At 36.8% G+C, this 22,805-nt stretch overlaps 2 protein-coding genes across 2 annotated transcripts; one reads left to right on the forward strand and one right to left on the reverse strand.

Moving 5' to 3' along the window:
- On the reverse strand, positions 1-10,581 carry LOC309513881 (ADP-ribosylation factor 3). Its single transcript, XM_082189975.1, has 5 exons — positions 10,447-10,581; positions 6,567-6,847; positions 5,121-5,231; positions 4,550-4,674; positions 1-3,487 (listed from the first exon to the last, which is right to left on the reverse strand). The coding sequence occupies exons 2-5, from the start codon at positions 6,712-6,714 to the stop codon at positions 3,326-3,328; spliced, it is 546 nt and encodes a 181-aa protein (XP_082046101.1). The 5' UTR covers positions 6,715-6,847; positions 10,447-10,581; the 3' UTR covers positions 1-3,325.
- A 2,380-nt stretch (positions 10,582-12,961) lies between these two features.
- On the forward strand, positions 12,962-20,040 carry LOC309513880 (peptidyl-prolyl cis-trans isomerase FKBP11-like). Its single transcript, XM_082189974.1, has 6 exons — positions 12,962-13,403; positions 13,615-13,677; positions 16,867-16,954; positions 18,399-18,432; positions 18,626-18,696; positions 19,791-20,040. Exons 1-6 carry the CDS (start codon positions 13,290-13,292, stop codon positions 19,997-19,999), a joined length of 579 nt encoding a protein of 192 aa, XP_082046100.1. The 5' UTR covers positions 12,962-13,289; the 3' UTR covers positions 20,000-20,040.
- The last annotated feature ends 2,765 nt before the right edge of the window (positions 20,041-22,805 follow it).

Below are 22,805 nucleotides of genomic sequence, written 5' to 3' on the forward strand. Positions count from 1 at the left end.
TACGGTAATTTCCATGTTTTTATTTGAGTGTAGTGTTACAGTCAAAGGATCAGAGGGAGAGAAAGATTTTGGTGTCTACATCATAATAATCAACAATAGTATTTTTTAAATCTACTGTAACAGATAATTACACATTTCATCCATGATTTCTAAGAGTTCTATTCATTTATTTATTATTCATTGAGAAATTGTTTTCTCCCTTCATTGATTATGTTCACTGACACCGTAAGCCATCAAAATGATTTATCCAACACAGTAAAAAAAAAATCAAGAAAGAAAATGCATAAGCACACAGAGGTAAAAACACATTCACCAAAACACTCACCAAAATAAATACATAAATAAATATATAATGTTGAAGAAGATAAAATCTTTAAACCCTAGCTAATAAGCACAAAAACGGTTTAATGCAAAGAATAAATGCTTTGAAATCAAGCAAACAATATATTTGAGATGTTTTAACCCCTTTTGTTTCCAGATCAACTAAAAACTAAACAAGTAAACTCAGTGACCCAATAACTTAGTTAATAAATAACCATGTGAAAACACTTTAGTAAGAAGATAAGGCCACAAAACTTAACAGACTGGACGATTCACACTGCAGACTTGTGTAGAAATGGCCTTGCAGACAGTTTGTTGTTTGCATTCGATGCTAATACTACTGAAATGAAAGGTGTTAAGCTAGCTATGCTTATGTTCCATAGTCAAACTGAATCATTTGAGCTGAAGTGTCTTGCTAAATAGCACTATTGTTTAGGTAACTCTCCCATCCCTGCATCACCCACACGCTACAGCACGCAAGACTCTTTTCCAACCATGTCCTAGATTGAAAATACTTGCCTTTTTAAAATGTGCATGATGATGATGATGATGATATAACTTCATTGTCAGACAAAGTCTGAATTTCCTCTTGTGTGCCATTATGTTCATTCACAAATCCCTTTTTTTGTCTCACAAAGGATATAAAGGATGCAGACAAATGGGAACTTGTCTTTTAACTCTCTTGATGCCTTGTGTTATACAAAATAACATGATGCATGCAGATGTTGACTTAATATGTTATAGTTTTTAGTTGAAGTCTAAAAAGCTGATTTTACTGGTTCACAACAGTGGTAAGAGTCATAATAATTGGTTTTAGTGTACATGAAGTGGGAAAATGGCACAAATGTGTTGCCTGGAATAATATGCAAACTAATAGCAATGCTATTCCCAGAAACGAATACAATTTCAAACAGGTTGTTTTGCTATTAGATTTGTGTGAAGGATGGATTAACAAATATGCAATGCAGGATAAGTAGTTTTGTTGTTTGTTGCATTTACACTGGCTAGTATGGTAATATACTGTAGTGATTTTCCATTTGTCCATGTAGTTTGTAACACATAGATTATGTTAGAACTAATCTAAACATCACTAGTATCTGTGATGTTTGCTATAATATGTTATACACAAAACAAAATACAAAATAAATATATATATATATACACATCTATATATTTTTTCCGTTTCTGAACTATACTAATAAAAAAACATCATGGATAAAGCCAAAATGTGTCAGCCTACCAGCACTGATTCAACAAATTCACATTCATTGGGGATGATATGTTAGTCTGAACCCACAAAACACATTATGCGCATGAAACAAGCAATCTAACACAGAGGGAGATGCGATATTATGCAGTTTGCCGCAGACCACTGACATACCAAGGTTTTGTGTACGTGTGTGTGCTTTTTTATGCTGTTTGCTAATATGATTCAAATAGTCAAAGTGCAAAAGCAAAAAAAAACAGCCAAATGTTTAGTGTCATCATTACAATCTATTCATCATGTCAGTGGCAAATTAGTACTAGCAACTATGTTAAACAGCATTTCACTATCTATCTATCTATCTATCTATCTATCTATCTATCTATCTATCTATCTATCTATCTATCTATCTATCTATCTATCTATCTATCTATCTATCTATCTATCTATCTATCTATCTATCTATCTATCTGTTGGACTAACAGCACAGCATGCATGCCATGCAGACAATGCTAGTGATTATTACGACACAATACCGTTTTACCCATGCAACAATTAGCCAAGTCAATTCTTCAGTACAACAAAGTGAAGGTGGGGGGGCGTTTGACTGAAAAAAGCTTTATTTACAGCTTTACTCGAATGTGTTCGTTTATGATGGACTATTCAAAAGCACCATGTTTGACTCATAATTTAGGCGAGGAATGTTTGCAGAAACACAGACTCTACATTCGATCTATAGATCTTATGCGCCAGAGAAACGAGGGCGCCGCCATCTTTAGAATTTTGTCTTTGAACTTCCGTTTTTGCGGTCGCTCTGTATATTTCTATGGCATTGCTGTCCAGGAGTAATTAGCTTTTGAAGTGGATTTACTTAATGTAAAGTTAACGAAAGTTATCATGAGGATTGTAATGTTTAAAGCAGATGTCTTTACAAATGTCAGTAGACTGGGAAGATTTTAAAACGAGCCGTTCATTCATAAATACGCAAGATCGCTGTGAAAATACAGACCGGAAGACAAAAGACAACGAGCGCAGCGCTGAAAAGGGGCGGGGCTACATAAGGTCTATAGCATCCAATCACTGTGTCCATTCTAGTACAGCAACAAAGCAAGCATGCAACACCAACCAACCAGCTCAGTGTGACTAAACACACACATGCAGATCTAACCTCTACTACACCACAACGCTTAACACACGACACAGAGAGAAAGAGCCATGCAAAACACAGCAGGGTATCTAACGCAATCACGGACAGCGGGGGTCGTAGACTGTGGGTATTGTGTGTGCGTGAGGAGGCAAGCTGCATTATAATCGCATCTACTGAAAACAGAGCTTTTCGACAATACCAGGAAATACAGAAGCATATTACATAATACATGAGCATGCTCAGACCCATAGCTAACTATCTTTTTCATGGCAGTCAAGGACAACACTGATCACTGATTGTAAACATGGAAAGATTGAGTGAGAGTGGGAGAGGCGGAGATGACATCGACCAAACGTTGATGCTATATACCGACACTGCACTGACCGGCGTTCATCATACAGTGAAAATGTTAAGTCAACAGAGAAAATGAGATGCCTGTTGATCTGCGAGTGTGCGTAGTGAATGCATGTGCGTACAGATGATTTACACAGAGCATAGAAGGCTCTATAAACCACATACTGTATTTGCCATTATACAACAAAAAAGAAACTAAATCAAACAATGACAAATCAAACATAACAATTCCAAAGGCCAAATTATTCCCCACCCCCTTCCCAAAGAGAGAAACGGCCACAGAAGGAAAATCCCGCCCCTCACTTCTTATTCTTGAGCTGATTGGCGAGCCAGTCGAGCCCTTCGTACAGACCGTCTCCGCTGGTCGCACAGGTCGCTTGTATATACCAGTTGCGGTGGCGGAGTGAGTGGAGGCCGAGTTTATCTGTGATCTCAGCTGCATTCATGGCGTTTGGCAGATCCTGTCAGGAAAATACGATGACGAGTCAATGCTTTTAAATAGAACCATAGATTTTTATTCTGAAATAAGTACACAATTTAGCAGCAGAATTATGGACAATAGAATATGATTAATTGAAATTTAAACAGATGTACTATCGTTCAAAAAGTTTGGGGCTGGTAAGATTTTGGCTGCTAAGAACCACATTTTAAAGGGGCTGTATGTAAGAATATAATATTAATATTAATAATCACTTTGTATATGTGAACAGCTTGTAGCAAAACTTCCACGACTTCCTAGGTTCTCTATGAGAGCCTGTAGACTGATTTTTATGTGAAGGACTTGGGAAGGACGTGTGCTTATTCAATGACGCATGAGACAATGTTTATGTTCAGGATAATGCCGAAAGAGCTATTCTGTACTGCCAATGTACTGACATATGTACTGACAAAGTGTCATGCAAAGAAAAGGGCGTAAAAATGTGTAAAAAATAAAAAAAATTACATGGCGGGTTTCTCTAGCGAGGAAACGGATCTGCTCGAGCGCGAGGTTAAAGTGCGCAGACAGATCATCTATGGGACAAAGTGTACGCGTGTTGTGGACCCGCCTATAGGCGCATATTACTAACACGCTCTTTAAATAACAAAAACAATATTGCGACTTTAGACCAGGTTTCAGTTGGTCAATGGTGCAGTCTATTTCAGTTGCCTCAAAATAGCAATGCGCCAACATTGCGCCTGAACACGCCTCTTTTTCAGACCAGCACACCCATGGGCGCACAATTGGGCACAAATGCATTTGCTATTTAACAACGTGGCGCAGGATGTGAAAATGATAAAACTAGTAAAAAACTCTTGCATCGCGCCTGGTGCCGCATTACGCCAGGTGTATGATAGGGCCCATAGTCTCTTGTGCGTTACGTGTGCACGAATACGAGCAAGAGCAATAAGTTGCTGGCTGTAGTTCACTTAACGACCACCGGTGTCACTAATAACAAGGGTTTCTGAATTCTACAAATAGCCCCTTTAAAAATTCCAGCTGTAAATATGTCAAGAATATGTCACTTGAAGATGAGGTGCAGTACCTGTTTGTTTGCAAAGACAAGAAGAACAGCATCACGCAATTCGTCTTCTGCGAGCATCCTCATTAACTCCTCCCGCGCTTCGTTCACTCTCTCCCGATCATTACTGTCAACCACGAAAATAAGACCTACGATGAGAAAAAACAGCAGAGATGAATACAGAGCAACATTAACACAACACGAAAGCATACACAGATTGTATCCAACTATGCAATGTTTTGCTTTAAAAAGAAAACAAACATTGATTTTTATTTTTGAATATTACTTCTGAGCTATTTTGCATTAACATTCTATGTGGACATGTTAACCAGTGTTGTCTAATAACATTGAGATACTATTATAGTTTTTTTTTAAAATACTTTATTGTGGTTAACGTTTATATTATTTCAAGTAAAAAAAAAGTTTTTTTTTAATGGGTTTAGTTGTACTTAACTATAATAACCCTGCTTCAACGATGTTACAAGGTGGCTCTGCACAGTTTGCGCTCGCTAAACACAAGCTACACAGTTTGCACTAAATCTACTCAATGCAACATGTGTTTAAGAGGGAGAAGTTGAGTGTATGTGTAACTCACCCTGTGTATTTTGAAAGTAGTGTCTCCAGAGTGGTCTGATTTTATCCTGACCACCAACATCCCACACAGTGAAGCTGATGTTCTTGTACTCCACTGTCTCCACATTAAAGCCTAACACAAACACAAACATTGTGTGACCAGAATCACAACATCATTTTACTATTTCAAATGGTACAATTCAATTAAAGTGCATTCAACAACTGTACAAATATAATTGCTCTAGATGTATGTAGGGGACACCCGGCAAATTTAACAATTTAATTTCTTAAAGGGATAGTTCACCCAGAAATGAAAATTCTGTCATCATTTACTCACCCTCAAGTTGTTCCAAACCTGTATGAATTTCTTTCTTCTGCTGAACACAACAGAAGATATTTTGTAGAATATGTGTAACCAAACATTTGATGGGCCCCATTGACTTCCATAGTATTTTTTTTTCCTACTGTGGAAGTCAATGGGGTCTTATCAACTGTCCATTGAGGGTTAGTAAATGATGACAGAAGGTCATATAGGAAGCATTTTTATGTGCCAGTAGTAATAGAGTGCAACATTCGGGTTCTCAAAGTAAAAACTCACCATAGATAAATTGATTTTAATGATAAACCTTTAAAGACAGACCTACTGTGAGCTATGAGGTTGTTAAGCGACGGTATTTTTAAATTGTGTTTAACAGCTGAATTTGTGGTGAAAAACTACATTACCCATGATGCTGTACAGAAAATTCTAACAATCAGAGAGTTGAAACAATCAAAACGAGCCAAAAAAAGCTCTTTAGTTCCCATGAAAGTCGATCTCAAAATACATATATCTGCATATTTTGCAATAAACTTTAAATATATTGTTAATATATATAAAATCAACATTTTAAATGAGCAGTTTTATATTTCTCTATGGTTTTTAATTTGATTATGCTGTTTCGCAAAGCTTCATGGAATTGTAGTTCTTTCCCTCACTGAAAAGCCGTTAAGTGCACAGTCTTGTATTTTTGTCAGATTTTCAAATACTTTTTTGCCTTAAATCAATGTTATGATTCACCTCGTAGCTGTTTGGTTTGGTTCATGGCTTATAGCGCTTACAGACTTTTTTAAAATCCCTATGGGAGAAATTAATGGAAAAAATACTTCCAGAACCAGCGCCGCTGAAAAAGTGGACGGGCACTAATGCACATAGAAGCAATAAAATATTCAGCTATATGGAAGCTAACAGCTTCAGTGCAACAGGTTTACACAAAATTCAGGACACTTTTAATTTCATGAGAATTTTTTTATTTAATTCCCACATCCCACAAAAAGAGAAATATACTTTTATTTATGAAATACTTATAAATTTGTTTATATTGTGTTTGAAATGACCATGAATTCTGTCTGCGGATGTACAGATACCTATTTAAACAGTATTGTAACAAAGTCTACAAAACAATCAAATGAAGTAAGAGCATGATTTTACCAATGGTTGGGATGGTGGTGACGATCTCTCCCAGCTTCAGTTTGTAAAGGATGGTGGTTTTACCAGCAGCATCTAATCCAACCATCAGAATTCTCATCTCTTTCTTCCCTATCAGACTCTTCAGCAGATTGCCAAAAATATTCCCCATGATTCAATGTTTTGCTTCGTCCAGCCAATCACAATCCAGAAAGCTGTGAGTCCTTTTGTAGAACAATCCACTGAGGTAAAAGACTGAAAGCCTTGAGAAATAATGCTCGCAGAAGAAATAATAATCTGGAGTCCTGCAAAGGGAAAAAAGAAAAGAAAATCAATGTGGATGACATGTACTTGGTCGTCAATGAAAATATATTTGTTCATATATATATATATATTTATATATTCATTTATTAATTTTGTATATTAAAATATATAAATCCAAGTTATTTAAAAATAATAATATTTCACAATTGTACTGTTTCACTGTATTTTATATATATATAACTAGAGTGCATATAGTTATTTTATATTGTCATAATATTACACTACAGTACTGATTTAAAAAAATAATAAGTACTTTCTTTTTTTATCAAATAAATGTAGTGTGTGTGGTTCAGGGTATGTCCCCACAAGGATGGCAATACTTTTGGACATTTTTGGTCACCATGTGGAAAACAGCTTATAAATCATAGTAAGTGATGCTTGTAAAAATGCAGAAAGTTTTCTGTAATGGGTAGAATTAGGATTAGTTTAAGGGGAAATCATTTACAATTTGTACAGTATAAAAATCATAGAAAGTCCCCATAAAACATGGAAACCCATCATAAGTATATGTGTGTGTGTGAGAGTGAGTGAGACAGAGAGAGAGAGAGATCAGCATGGAAAAAAGCACCTTGGAAATTTAAAACTGATTCCAGTGGAAAAGGGGTTTCAGTTTAAAGCAAATGATCTTCATTAGATATTTAATTCGACTGACTGAATTTGGCATGTGAATGGTGAACTGTGTAATCTGAATGTTTCAGACAAGCATTCTTTTACCCACTGTAATCGTGCAACTGATTATCAGAGAGGCGTTTGTAAGTTGAAATGAAAAATACACGTCTCAAAATTCTGAGGGGGCGGGTTAAATGAGCATAATGCTTCTGGATGTGTATTTACATTTCTTATTTTCACTAGTATGTGCTTCATGTGCAGAAGCTACAAAAATGTTAACAACCACAGAACACACACGGACTGGACTGAACTGAAGAAACTATGATCCTGCCATGTCTTCAGGCTGTATAGCAATCTGTTCATCCCTCTCATACCCCTCCATCACACAACCCCCCTGAACATTCCCAGATGGAGTTATCCAAGATGTAGAACACATTTTCTGATGGCCATTTTGTCCTAATTCATGATGTCAAAGTGTAACACGTATATAAGATTACGAGTCAAATGTCCAATTACACAAATGTGTTATTTTTTTGTTTTAGTTTTAATCGCTTTTAACTTGAGGGTTTTTTTTTTTTTTTTTTTTTTTTTGCCCTCCAAACTAAAATACCAATCACCATATTCTTGTAATAACTGTGGGGTAAACAAATCAAGGCAAACCAAAACACAATAAAACCACATTGACACAAGAGTCAGCTATAATGAAGGTAGATTTGAACCAAAACATTGAACTGTGTACTGTGGACATGATCGGTGTGTTCTCAAATGTTTTAAATTTTGTAATTTTCTAAAATCTGATTTTACATATTTGTTGTTTCATGACTTGTTTTGTGTTGCAAACATTACAGCTTGCTCAAAAACCTATAATAGGCTTTTTAATAGCATGTTCATATTGTGACAGCTTATAATGTCACAGTCGAAATGTTCAATCACCCTGTGTAGCAAATACAGTAAGGTACGTGCCTAAAGAAACTGACTTTAAAAAATAAACCTATCCCGAGTAGGCTAATATGAACAACAACTAACTACATAAATTATTTCCCCTACAATCAAGACAAAAGGTTAAGGAAAGGTGCATAACCAGCAATAAACTGTACCTGATGCACATGCAAATGTGTCCATTAAGACAGCAATAATCTCTTATTACTGTCTTAATGGACACATTTGCATGTGCATCAAGTACAGTTTATTGCTGGTTATGCACCTTAACCTTTTGTCTTGACTTAAAACAGGTTATTAGGTTATAATTAATATATATATATATATATATATATATATATATATATATATATATATATATATATATATATATATATATATATATATTCCTGTGTTATATTATGTCCTCTGTAGAGGACACCAGGACCATTTATTAAAAAAATTAAAAGACACGAAAGGATAAGGCAAAACCAATGTTTTTTTTTAATTCATCAGTAAATTTTTAGGTTTCAAGCTTTTTTTATCCAAACTTTGTATAAAGATGATTCTCAATTATGCTATCAAATATATAACAGAATGATTTGATATACCATTTTAATTTACGCAATATGCATGTAAACATGGCCATAAATGCCATTCCCATTCCATGCAATGCATCTGTATCTAATTTGCATATTAATGTGTTCTTCGGGCAACATAATGAAAAAATACATGTAACAATGGGAGTAATAATTGGGAATATTTTCATAAGAATATCGATATATTATTTCTTTCCCTATTCACATGTTGTGCCTCCAAAATGCCTGATATGCAATGCTGTCTGATATATGAAATCGATGCCCTGTTTCAAAACAGAAAGTCATATTCTGATTTGAAACCCCATAACATTTTCCTGAGATGCTGATTTCTGACAAACAATTAGAAAATTAGTCAGATTTAAATTATACTTACAAAATTTGATCATATTTCCATAAGAGTGCTAAATGTGATCCTTCATTAATTTTTAAAGACCAAGAAGAGGGAGTTGTCATGGTTACGCCAAACATTTTCCTGCTGAAAATGAGTTGGTTAAAGCTGGAAGTAGCTGGTTAAAGCTAGTCAGCCAGTCAGCCTGGGAGACCAGCTTAAACCAGCCAAACAGGCTGGTTTTAGCTGTTTTTTCCCCAGCAGGGAATTGGTATCTCTGCAAAGCCCTGAATGTGCTCTTTACAGGAAGTCCAGACTTAAAACTGTGACATGTATGTTGTCAGAGAAATGTGCTGAAATATAATCTCCACTGCTGGGTCTCCGGAGGAACGGAAGCTGCGGGGGTCTGACTCCGGGTGCGCTGTCCATGGTGCTGACGCCCCGACACACACCAGGAATATTTTTACACGGGTTTTTGTAACAGACTTCTTCATTCTTAAAGGCTTCCTTCGTTGTTTCTGAATGATTCAAGAAACCCAGGCTTACTCAAACCTGTGCAAGGGACCCCAACAATGTATTTATGTCACGAGACAACGAAATACTACAGCGTTACTACTAGACGGTTGTCCACATTGTATCTAACACGGTGATCTTTACAAACATTAACACGGTTCTTAAATAAATATTTCGAATACTGCCGGTTTGCGTATAAAGGCCTACGACCCTTTGACAATGTCGGCGTAGGATACAAAGATCGGAGCTACTCCGTGAAGAGATGCGTTTGGCACGAAGCAGAAGGATGAAATTGTTCTTATGCAAGACCACCACAATTCATGCAAAAGCAAACCGGAATCAATCACAACCCAAGCGCAACACAAGCCGTCTTAATGTCTGAAGAGGCGTAAGGCAGCACATCATGTGTGATACTGATCTTCATTCATTTGGAAAGATAGAGACGCTACGCATACGTGCCTCGCGGAAGGCCTGTCTATGTCTCTCTATTTCCAATAGCAATATAAGACGCGCTGTCATAGTCTACCGAAAGCACAAGCAACATTTCAACCAGTCAGAACCACTCCGAAGTGTTTCATTTTAGAGCAATCACAATTGTACGTATCCGGATTACCTTGCGAGATGACACCAGCCGATTTTGGACACGGAGAGACGGAGAGAAGATCTCACGAGAGTTTACGCCGACAGCACAGGCTTCGATGGGGATTTCTCGCGATGTTTGGTTTTCGCATGTTGAGACTGATTCCAGTCAGGTAAGGTAGCCTTTAGTCAAATAAATGACATGTCAAGGAAATGCTTGAGGTGTTACAACACTCTTTCAAGCTACAAATTCTCTGGAAATTCTTAACAAATATCTAGCATATTTATCTTGGAGCCATAAAAGATATGGGCCTGCATTTATTTTTTGAACTTCTGAAACATCAAAAAAAAAAAAAAAAAAAAACCTTTTTGTTTTAAGTGAATAAATTATATATAGGACTATATTGTATATTTATTAACTTTTAAGTAGCCTAAATATAATCATATCCTAAGACAGTAGCATTAGGTAGCTATAGCAACAGTTTATTATAAGAAGCAATAAATAAACTGAAGTTTCAAAAAAGAAGATTGTCAACTAAAGTGAATTCAAAGAAGAAAATATTTATACTCACAGCGGATGGTACACCTTGCTTCAGAGCTTATGGAGATAAAGCATGGTATAGATTCATTTTACAATTTGTAAACAAAAAAAGAAAAGCAATGAAAACAAGTGCTACATTTTTATTTAGTTGATCTGTGTGTTCTTGAAGTCAGCAAAAAGGAAGTTGTGATCGTCCTTTCTTCCCTATTTTGATGTATAATGAAATCAGAATTGAAGTTTTTAGGCTTTTATTTTTAATATGTTAGCCTTACTGTTAGCTTTAATCTAGTGTGCACCAAAACAATGACAATAGATATAAGATATAAGCATTCAAAACTTAGTCTCTCACTTCTGCCAAATATGGATCAACGATTTTGATGACATCACTCTGCACTTCAGCTTCTCTGTCCAATCAAATGCTCTCTAGAATCTAAAACATCCCTCCTCCTACACTATAAATAGACACCGAAACTGTGGCTGAAATCGGTCACTTGTTCAAAAATGTACTGTTTTTTACATGGTGAATGGCACATAGTGCACTATATAGGGGATAGGGAACGATTCAGACAGTGTAGATATGTTTTCCATTGGGGCAAATGAAATCTGGTTTCCTGTTAGTGTCACGCAAACCGCCACAGCGTGCACACAGTCTGCTCCGGTCCAGAGACACGACAGCACAGAGCGGATCTTATGCGTGAGTCGAAACATGCCAGAAAATGTATCGGACCCATTTTGAATTCAGAATGCTGTATTTTAAAGCGATATGGAGGAGATTAGAGGACAAACGGTCAGAGATTAGGAGGAAACTGCGGCTTTACTGAGCTCAGCGGCTCTGGCCCGAGCTGTGATATAAATTCAACGCAATTGGCTAGTTTTTAAAAAGAGGAGGAGCTGGTCGATATGCCCCGCCCTTTCTTCCTGTTTCAGTGGAAATTACCTCAATACATTGAACAATTCTGCGCGTTTCAAGGCACTTCAGTGGGCCTTTAAACAAGACAAAATGTAGGGTGAGGCTTGATTTTGTCCATGAGAAATTGATTGGATGGTTGTGGTTTGCTATTGGTCAACTCATGTGAGTGACAGGTTGCTCCCCCCTCACGCCAGTAAACACGTCATCAGAGAAGAGAAGTCGTTGCAAGGGGGAGGAGAAATTATTTTGATTAAATTTACGAGGGCACATCAATTTATGAAAAAAATAATGATGTGCACGGATAAACCAAAATTATACTAATAAAATGGCAATATTCCATTAAAAAAATTGCCCTTTTTTTTCTCCATGTTGACTTAAATTGATCAATGTTTCAAAACAGTGCTTATTAGAAAAGTTTCTTCCCCCAGGCAATCTACCTCTGTGGAATGATAAATATGTGCAATAGCACCTAGGCCTATATTTATTTGACAATAACCTACTTATTTATATTCCATTCCCTGTAAATTCTATTCTACTCCTCTGTATATAGCATACCTGTATGTAAACAGACACATATATTATATATATGTGTCTGGATGTGAAAGGATTCATTTCCTTTTCAATACCACTCTTCAATATTTCTGTTTTTGACTATTTTAGGTGATGCCGGAGACATGCACGATTACAGCAGAGATGGGAGACACGCTTCAAATCCATTACACGGTATATCCAGCGCTATTGTAGCTTGTTATGTTGTAAAACCAGGCACCTCCCAATGAAATATCTAGGTATTATGACATAAAACATGCGAAATGAACTCTTATTTGTTTATTTGCACATGAAATCATTCAATGATGTGGCAAGATATATTATATGTGGGTGTGTGTGTGTTCTGTGGCCGGGCTATCTGTTTGTATGACCAAAGAAAGACAGGGGAGTGTTCAGGAAACTTGTTTGGCAATAAGCATTATATTTGCAGTTCCGTTTAGTGGCGCTTGTGGCGTAGAAATGATACACTTTAAGTAAATGAAGGAATAAAAACAGCAGAAGGATGCAGTGCTTTCCTCAACCTCAGAACAGTAAGCGCCTTCTAGCGGGGAAGCTCTCTAACAGCAGTGGCCATGTGGAGAGACTTCTGGGATGCTGGCGGATTATGAGGCGGGGATTCCAGTGACCCAGGTATTGGTCCAGTGCTCGAGGGTCGTCTTACCCCGCCGGCGTTATCTTTACACTATAATAACACATCAGCTTTAACTGGCATCTCGCCTTGAGGGACTTCTTCAGTCTGATCGCCCGCGCGAGTATTTATTGGCTCCCTCGACGCTGCAGTGCGAGACTCTCGTGACGGAAGTGAGCCAGTAGACTATAGCTTTTATCCTTTCTGTTGGTTATTGTTAGTGCTGATTTTCTCATAACCTGAGACACGATGGGAATTCGGACGGGGATCGTCCTGATTTTTCTCGCAGCTTTTGCATTTGTTGCAGCTGAGGACGGAGAAAGCACAGAAGGCGTGATCGAACAGTTGGTTGTGGAGACATTGGTAAGTTGGGTCAAGTTTTTATGAATGACTATTATTACAAGAGTCCACGTAGCCGATCACTGCATGCGTGCTTTCAGCACAAATGCATGCTAACGTCTCAGTGCAAACCTCATGTAATGTTGTAGTATCTGTTTTAGTATAGTCAATGTTCTGCGCATTTCATTTCCTATTCCGTACCACTCTTCAATATTTCTGTTTTTGACTATTTTAGGTGATGCCGGAGACATGCACGATTACAGCAGAGATGGGAGACACGCTTCAAATCCATTACACGGTATATAGCCTACATACAGCGCTATTAAAGCCTGTTATGTTGTAAAACCAGGCACCCCCCAATGAAATATCTAGGTATTATGTCATAAAACATGCGAAATGAACTCTCGCGGGGTTATTTGCACATGAAATCATTCAATGATGTGGCAAGACTCGAGCTGACATCTGGACTCGCCATATCTGATTTAAAATAGAGTTGAAATGCATATTACGTGTGAAAGATAAACCTGGTTAACACATTCCTTTTAAGTTCATCGTGGAGTCACGGTCCAGTTTCGAAATGCAGTTATTTGTATGTAATAGTATTTCAGTTTTAAGCGAAACCAAATGTTCTAGAGGAGGAGGAGCAACACGTCAGCATTTGAGTCAGCGCTGGACTCGAGGAAATGCTCGAGAGGCGAGTGCGCGCACACGCGCTATAGGGAACATAGGGGAGACCTAGTGTTGTTTACAAGTTGTTGTTGTTGTTGTTTTCCTCCCGTGAAAAATGATTAACATTAAGGTTTTTGCATCAAAATAAGATTTTTTTTGTAGGCTAAATTAATAAATAATTGAGCATGATTACATTTTGTGACAACATGCCCCAACTATTGTCATATATGGGGTACTATAATAACCATTTATATTATAAATTAATCAGTGTGTGTGTGTATGTGTATATAGTAGGCTACTTTTGTTAGCCTACTTGCAAGATCTGAAACTGAAATAAAAAATATTAAAACATTTGTTTTTATTGTAGGCTATATTACATTTCGTTTAAATTTGAAATACTAAAATTACTAAATCTAAATAAACTAACACAAATAAAATGACAAAACAATAAACAGTATATATATATTCTTAGTATATATTCCATATAAAATTCTTTATATTCTCATATATAAAAAATCACATTTCGTTTAGTTTAACCTGAAGTACTAAAATAATGTACTATAATAAAATGACAAGAACAATTTAAAGTGAATTTATATATATATATATATATATATATATATATATATATATATATATATATATATATATATATATTTATATTAATTATTTAAAAAAATAAAAATAGTTTTTGTCATTTTAGTTTATTTAGATTTAGTTATTATATATATATAAAAAATTATATTATACAAAATATATACAAATATTCACACTCAAACAATTGTTTGGCAAACAGAAATTGTTATCAATAAAATGTATAACATTTTTACATATAAAACACATGTGTCAACTGTGTGACAACATGCCCCAACTTGAAATCTTTCCTTTTAAAATCTGCCTTCCTTCTATAGTTCATACTTGTCTTAACCCTCTACTGCATAGCGTTGCCCCCAGGCAACGGAAAGTTTTCTTAAGCCCTGTGTTCAGTACATTTTTCTTTAAATGATTGCAACCAATTAGAATGTTTGAAAAAGTATCAAAGAACAGTCCAATAAGGTTTGGGAGTCACTATCAAGCACCATTTGAAGGCGGGACGTCCTTTTCTGACACATGGTCACAGGAGCACATGGTGTGAGATGAAAGCAAGATTATTTGCTTTAGTAATCATATTTAAAATGACATGAACTGTACATAAAAAATATGTGTGTGTGTATGAAGGTGTAGAGAAGCCTTTTGGCAGGTTTTGTGAATTTCTTTTTATTTTGCATGTTCACAAATTCAGTTTTTCTTTTTGTTGCCTCAGGGCAACGTTATGCGATAAGGGGTACTTTTCAAGGATGTCTTGGACAATACCTCACAATGGCAAATAATGTGTTACAAGTAGGGAAGATGTAGGGTTCCTGGGTGCACAGGAACACCCAAAGTCACCAAAGTGACACTAATGTGCAGCATCCACAGTCATGTTAGAACAGAAAGGGGCCATCTACAAACTGTTCCCACAAAGTTGGGAGCATGAAATTGTCCAAATTGTCTTGGTATGCTAAAGCATTAGGAGTTCCTTTCACTGGACCTAAGGGGCAAAGCCCAACCCCTGAAAAACAACCCCACACCATAATCCCCCCTCCACCAAACAACCCCACACCATAATCCCCCCTCTACAAAACTTTACACTTGGCACAATGCAGTCAGGCAAGTACCGTTTTCCTGCCAAACCCAGACTCGTCCATTGGATTGCCAGTCAGAGAAGCGTGATTGGTCACTCCAGAGTCCAGTGGCGGCGTGCTTTACACCACTGCATCCCACACTTTGCATTGCACTTGGTGATGTAAGGCTTGGAAGCAGCTGCTCAGCCATGGAACCCATTCCATGAAGCTCTCTACAAAGTTTGGAGGTCTGTAGCTATTGACTCTGCAGAAAGTTGGCGACTTCTGTGCGCCTCAGCATGTACTGACCCCACTCTGTGGCCTAGTTTCTGTTGTTCCCAATTGCTTCCACTTTGTTATAATACCACTAACAGTTGACCGTGGAATATTTTGTAGTGAGGAAATATCACGAATGGACTTATTGCACAGGTGGCAACCTATCACCGCGCTTGAATTCACTGAGCTCCTGAGAGTGTTTGTTGAAGCATCTGTATGCCTAGGTTCTTGATTTTAAACAACTGTGGCCATGGAAGTGATTGGAACACCTGAATTCAAAGATTTGGAGGGGTCCCAATACTTTTGTCATTATACAGTAGTGTATATGGGGTTGATTAGGATACATGAAGTACATGATATGACATGACGCACTACATGATACAAACCTATGTCTGTATCAAATCAAGTATATTGATGTGTTTCAAGTGTTTTTCCCTTTTTACTTAAATGATTTCTTGACATTTTTTTTTATTTTTTTTTATTTTTGTATTGCTCTCTGAGAATTGTATAATGATCATTTTCTCTATGATTCTTTACCATTGTTGCATAACGTTGCCCTCAGGCAACAAAAAAATATTTTGGGGTGGGGGGGTTGGGGGAGGGACATTTTTCAATAAATCAATAAAATGTTCCCAAATGAGCCAGGAAATGATGTGAAATAATTTTTATCATGTGTCATCAAAATTCATGCAGTAGAGGGTTAATGCAGGCTGATGTGGTTCTATTACACTACAAACCACAATTCCAATTATTACTTGTTTTTTATTGAGTTTCCTTTTACTTGAGTTTCCTTTTTTACTTGAGTCTTATTCTATAGGTATTTACTACAGATAATTTGCTGCATCTACATAAAAATGTATGGAACTAACCTGCATCTCTGTTGTTGATCTCCTGTGCAGGGCCGATTAATGGACGGGAAAGTGATTGACACCTCTCTGTCTCGTGAACCTCTGGTCGTAGAGTTGGGCAAGAGGTCTGTCATCACAGGTAAAAGGCTCCGTCATCGCAATGCAACTCGAAGTTACAGCATGTTCATAATAACAGAAATAAAACAGAGCACAGATTTTAGAACCTATCATATTTAGGTTAAATATACTCTTGTAGGCTATAGTTTAATTCCAACTGGACCGCGACACAAAATGACAACTGTGACACCACTTTACCGTTTCTGCAGTTTAAAGTGAGCAGTGTGTCAAAACAACAGAGCTGTTCACAGCACAAGCGTTCAGGGCCAGGACTATATATAAACCAAGTTTATATGAAAGCTTGTTTCCGCAACGGAATAAAACAATTTTAAAAGGTAATTGCAACTTTTTATCTCACAATTCAGATTTGTTTTCCTCACAATTGCGAGTTTATAGGCTATCTCACAATTCTGACTTTATAACACACAATTCTGACTTTATAACTCACAATTCTGACTTTATAACACACAATTCTGACTTTATAACTCACAATTCTGACTTTATAACTCACAATTCTGACTTTATAACTCACAATTCTGACTTTATAACTCACAATTCTGACTTTATAACTCACAATTCTGACTTTATAACACACAATTCTGACTTTATAACTCACAATTCTGACTTTATAACACACAATTCTGACTTTATAACACACAATTCTGACTTTATAACACACAATTCTGACTTTATAACTCACAATTCTGACTTTATAACACACAATTGTGAGTTTATATCACGCAATTGCGAGAAAAAAGTCAGAATTGTGAGATAAAAAGTCACAATTACTTTTTTTATTTTTTATGTGGCGGAAACAAGCTTAGGTTTGTGACAAGACGTTTTTCCTTTTATCTACATTTAGGCTAGCAATAGGCCTATTAATCAGCATGTTAAGTGCATTTCATAATATTAGAATTGGGGAAATTATTTGTAGAGGGCAAGGAAAGACAATTAAAACTTTGAAATGAATTAACTTTGTCTTCTGTTCATAATGAGAGCATTTTGATTATTATGTACGTTGTTTTTTTAGTAGAGACTAGTTCTGTCAAATCGACCAATCCCATCTAAAATTAAAGTTAGTGCTAATATATGTGTGAATATATATATACATATGTCTGAGTGTGCACACACATCTATATACATGTATATACATATAATATTATATATATATATATACACACAATTTATATAAACAAAATCGCGATGAATCGATTTGACAGCATTAGTAGATATTTATTTTAAGCAAAATATTCAAATGGGGACTCTTGGGACCCAATATCCTCTTCTTTGAGGACTGTTTTAACTGTTTAGGATTTGGTTAGGGTAACTATAATTTCAAGATGGTTATGATTACTAAGGACAGCTTTTTGGGCTGATTTTTCTTATGTAAAACCATATAATAATCAGAAATGAGGGGGTGTTTCCACAATTGCACATGCATTTACAACTTTTTTTTGGTCTGGCAGGTCTAGAGCAAGCCCTGGTTGGAGTGTGTGAAGGGTAAGTCGACGTTAATGCCTGGATTTCTCTTTGGAATGTACAATTGCACCAATGCATGTAGGAAGAGATGGTGAAAGTACAGCTATTGAACAGTATGTTTAAGACCACTTGAAGAAAAGGTCTTTTAAGGTGAAGTTTGAATCACCCACTTGAAAGTCTTTTTTCAGTCTTTTCTGTCTATGTTTTTGCACAGGCAAAAAATCAAGGCCACGATTCCAGCTCATCTAGCATATGGAAAGAGAGGATACCTTCCAACCATTCCAGGTACCATGGCAACACACTTAAAGGACTAATTATGCCATTTTTCAAAGTCTTGATTTTGTTCTACTAGAACTGTTTTTCATGCTTAAATGTTCAAAAAACAGATTTTTCACATATTTTACATTGTTGCAGCACCTCTCTTCCCAGTCTGTCAGTAACGCTCTGGGATGCGTTTCTCTGAACCAACTACACTTGCAAGTTCTGTCGTACCAACACAGTTCAATGGAACTTGTGACCATAGTTGCCTAATGATGCTTTTGGGAAACGCACCCGTTTAGTTCCTGTCCAGGGTCGTCCCCACCATTGAGGTCCACAAGGTCCAGTCCTCAGAAGTGTTGTGAAATGATCGCCTAATATTAACTCTACTTTGGTGCTGCAAGGATATTGCAGAGCGCCACGATTATTGACCTTTTCATCTGATCTGCCTCAGCGGTCTAACACCGCTCGTCAATGTCAACATTTTTGAGATGACCCATCAAAACAAAGTATGCAGGCTTGAAGTTCACAGAGGCCAGCACAACACTTCAGTTAACTGTCATAAAGTGCGAGATAACATGAGAATGAACCTCATTGGTTCTTGCGGAAGCTCAAACGTGCTGCGTTACACAAGAATGAACCTCATTGGTTCTTGCGGAAGCTCAAACGTGCTGCGTTACACAAGAATGAACCTCATTGGTTCTTGCGGAAGCTCAAACGTGCTGCAGTGTGTTGTGATTGGTCGATCAATGGTGATCTTTTGGACATTGCACAACACATAACTAACACAACTCAACCAGGCCTTGCCTTCTTTATTTTGCGTATGCATTGGCCAGGAATTATTTATATGAGGAATACTGTGACGTAACTGTTCCCGGAAGAAAACTCAAGACTACGATGGAGGTTTTTCAGGGAGTTCAGAGACAGTGAAAACACTCTGCAAATAGTTCAGTGTCACACAACAGCTTATTTACATGTGTGAAAAATATTTAAAGTCCATAAACTAATCCACCATCATCAGAAGTAGTAAAATGGTCAATATTTTATAGTAGAGTAAAGCTGTAGAGCGATGGTTAAATCACAGTGGATGTGATAATCTTACATCTATGTTTTCCTCACAGGGGACAGCACACTTGAGTTCGATGTGGAGGTGATCTCTCTGTCCCAGCAAACGCCCTGGCAGAAGCTTGTTAACGACGTCTTGCCCCTTTTGTGTTTGGCGCTGGTTCCCACTTTACTGGGCTTAGTGGGTCTCTACCTCTACAACAAAGCACACGCGCAACCTCATGGCAAGAAGAAGAGCAAAGACAAGAAAAGCAAGAAGAAGTGAGATCAAAGCCAAAAAGAATAAACTATTTAAATAAAGAAAAATGCTTTGTTTGGTGCTTTTTTTTTTTTACTTGTTTGAGTCATTAAAACATAAAAACTCTCTTACGTTTATATTTAAGATATTGAACAGATACTTTTAACTAGAGCCACTTACAAAAGGTGTTTTAGGATGTATAGTGGGCCCAAAAATATTTACACTTCAAGTATTTCTTAGGAGTTTTTAGAAGTATTTTCAAGTAATTCAAAAAAAGGGAGAGAGCAGGGATCATTTGGTTTTTTTGTGTAATTTATTCAGACAATGTTTAGCCTAAACTGTAGACATTCACCTCAAACACCTCACATGTTAATGTCACATATTGAAATATTACAGTTTACTGTTAACTGTTTTCTATTCAAATATATTAAAAAATTTACAATTTTGTTAACATTAATAACACCCTTGTTGTATAATTGTCATGGTGGTATGTGATAAATAAATAGTAAATGCTTTATAATATGATTAATTATATTTTACGTGTACATACGATGTTAGTTTATACACAGCACATCTTCAATATTAGAATACAAAGTATGTGAGGGATGGGCATTAATAATAATGACACCGGACCGTGTGTAATCAAGTTGATACAGAAATACAAAGAGGCATTTGTGACTAGTTGTTTTAGGTCGTGTGATGTGGTTGCATTTGTTTAAACACAAAACATTACAACCTTGGCAATATTCAGAGTTAAAAAGCTGTCAACGTCAGTCTTCGTATATATTAGGAGTGAATATCCCAGTCAGTGAGTTTTGTCTTTCTTTGTTGATTAAAAATGATTTACTGATGCTTTCATTGTGTAATTGCTTTAGTATGTGTAATGCAAATAACACCAGCAGCCCTTATGACCCAGCTAACTTGGCTAACGTTCTGGCAAGGTTCTCTCAAAGTTATGAACAAATGTGCTTTCAGTTACGTAAATAGAACGTTCGTTCAGAGTTATGTGGGCTTTAATAACGTTCTCATAATGTTGTTAGCACAAAAATGTTATACCAGTAATTTATCATGGAAGGTTTTTTTCTGAAACATTTAAACATTTAGACTAGTTAGTTAGACTTGTCTAGCATTTTTTTAAATGTTACTATTGTTTCAGAATGTTCCCTTAACGTTATTATAACCAAGAAAAAAAAAAAAAAAAAAAAAAATCTGAAATAACGTTTTCATAACTTAATAGGACTGTTAGCAAAACATTCATATTTTTGTTAGCTGGGTAGATTAGTGTGAAGTGAACCGTACGCATCATTCTCAGAGCGAATGCATGGACTGATAAAAATGTTTAACTTGAATCCAATTCTAGTCGCTTTTGATAAACAGTTTTAAAATGGTCGAGATAACCATCAGTGATACTACATGTCTTGCAGGGGAAAGGTCTTTCTGCTGGCCAAAATTCAATCAAGAAACTAAGTAAATACTGCCTCTCAAAACGTAATTCTGACTTTCTCTGCTCTCGAAAGAGTTCTCCTCCAGGTGACCAGTCCAGCATTATCAGCAAGCAGTGGAGAGGAAGGGTTAAAGGTCAAACAGCTTTAAAAGGTTAGGAGATTTTCAAGAGTCAGCAGATCTTGAAGCATTGTCTTCAACCGTTTGGAAAGGATAGACTGTGCAAAGCATTGTATATTGAACAACATTGCTGTTTTGTAGAGGTCTGTGTTTGAGAGTGTGTGTTCCCAGCATGCAAAATGATACAGGTAATGTTGAGGTTTATGTGTTGTTGAGGATTTGTTTCTCACTAAAATCTTTTTAACAGCCTACAACAGTTTTGCATTAATGATAAACAAATCCAAGTCTGCTAAATAACAAATTACTGAAGACATTTTGAGATAGGCTAAATAAATAAAAATCCAAATCATGTTGCCTTGATTTTTATAGTTGCATGGTCTGCAGAGGCTCCTACAGAGGGAACAGGACCATGGCTGGGGTAACCAACTGGAAGTCCTGATCTATGTTTACTGGCTGGCTCATGGACTGTCCTACTCAGTTGTATCCCGGGTTTTCAATGTGCCCAAGTCTACAGTCCATCGCATCATCCACAGAGTTGCACAAAATATAATGACCAACCTGAAGCGAGCCATTTCTTTCCCACTGGCAGGAGAGCTTCATGCAGTTGCTCAAGGATTTGTCCAGCTATCAGGAAGCCCTGCATTCAGCAATGTTGTGGGAGCAATAGATGGCAGCCATGTCAGAATTAAACCTCCTCAACAGTACAGATTAGACTACCTGAATTACAAAGGATTCTATTCACTTAATATGCAAGCAATATGTGATTCTAATGGCAGGTTTCTAGATATCTTTGTCGGTTACCCAGGATCAGTTCATGATACACGCATCATGAAGAACAGCAGCTTTTACAGGGCAAGACAGTATCCTCCCACAGGTTACATCCTTCTGGGTGATGGTGGCCAGAGCCATAGAGAGAAAGAGTTGCGACACTCTTTGATGTCGCCGCTATGGCTGTCACGTGGTTCATGTAAGCCCCAATAATTCCAAAACATACGCTGGCTGTCGTGTCATGTTCTTATGGGACAGACAGCAGCGATTGCATTATTGAACGGTAAATATAAAATAAAACGCACACCCAAGTACTTTTTCAGCTGTTATAGCATTATTGCATTTTGTTAATGTCAGTTTTGCATTTGGAGATACGTTTTAGGCTATATTTTTGGAGGGAAAAGCTTAGTGTTCATGTTCGCATGGGTAGTAGCACTGGCTTTAGCGGCTCTAACTTAACTTTTCCATATCATTCATCTGATGCTGGACGTCTCATGATATT

Source organism: Leuciscus leuciscus (assembly GCF_965113295.1).
Source record: "Leuciscus leuciscus genome assembly, chromosome: 14".
Classification (NCBI taxonomy): domain Eukaryota; kingdom Metazoa; phylum Chordata; class Actinopteri; order Cypriniformes; family Leuciscidae; genus Leuciscus; species Leuciscus leuciscus.

Coding starts and splice junctions, on each gene's coding strand:
- LOC309513881 (XM_082189975.1), bottom strand. CDS start 6,714: ATGGGGAATATTTTTGGCAATCTGCTGAAGAGTCTGATAGGGAAGAAA. Junction 5,232..6,566: donor CACCACCATCCCAACCATTG/GTAAAATCATGC, acceptor TGTTTGTGTTAG/GCTTTAATGTGGAGACAGTG. Junction 3,488..4,549: donor TTGTCTTTGCAAACAAACAG/GTACTGCACCTC, acceptor TTTTCCTGACAG/GATCTGCCAAACGCCATGAA.
- LOC309513880 (XM_082189974.1), top strand. CDS start 13,290: ATGGGAATTCGGACGGGGATCGTCCTGATTTTTCTCGCAGCTTTTGCA. Junction 13,678..16,866: donor CGCTTCAAATCCATTACACG/GTATATAGCCTA, acceptor TCTCCTGTGCAG/GGCCGATTAATGGACGGGAA. Junction 18,697..19,790: donor ATACCTTCCAACCATTCCAG/GTACCATGGCAA, acceptor TTTTCCTCACAG/GGGACAGCACACTTGAGTTC.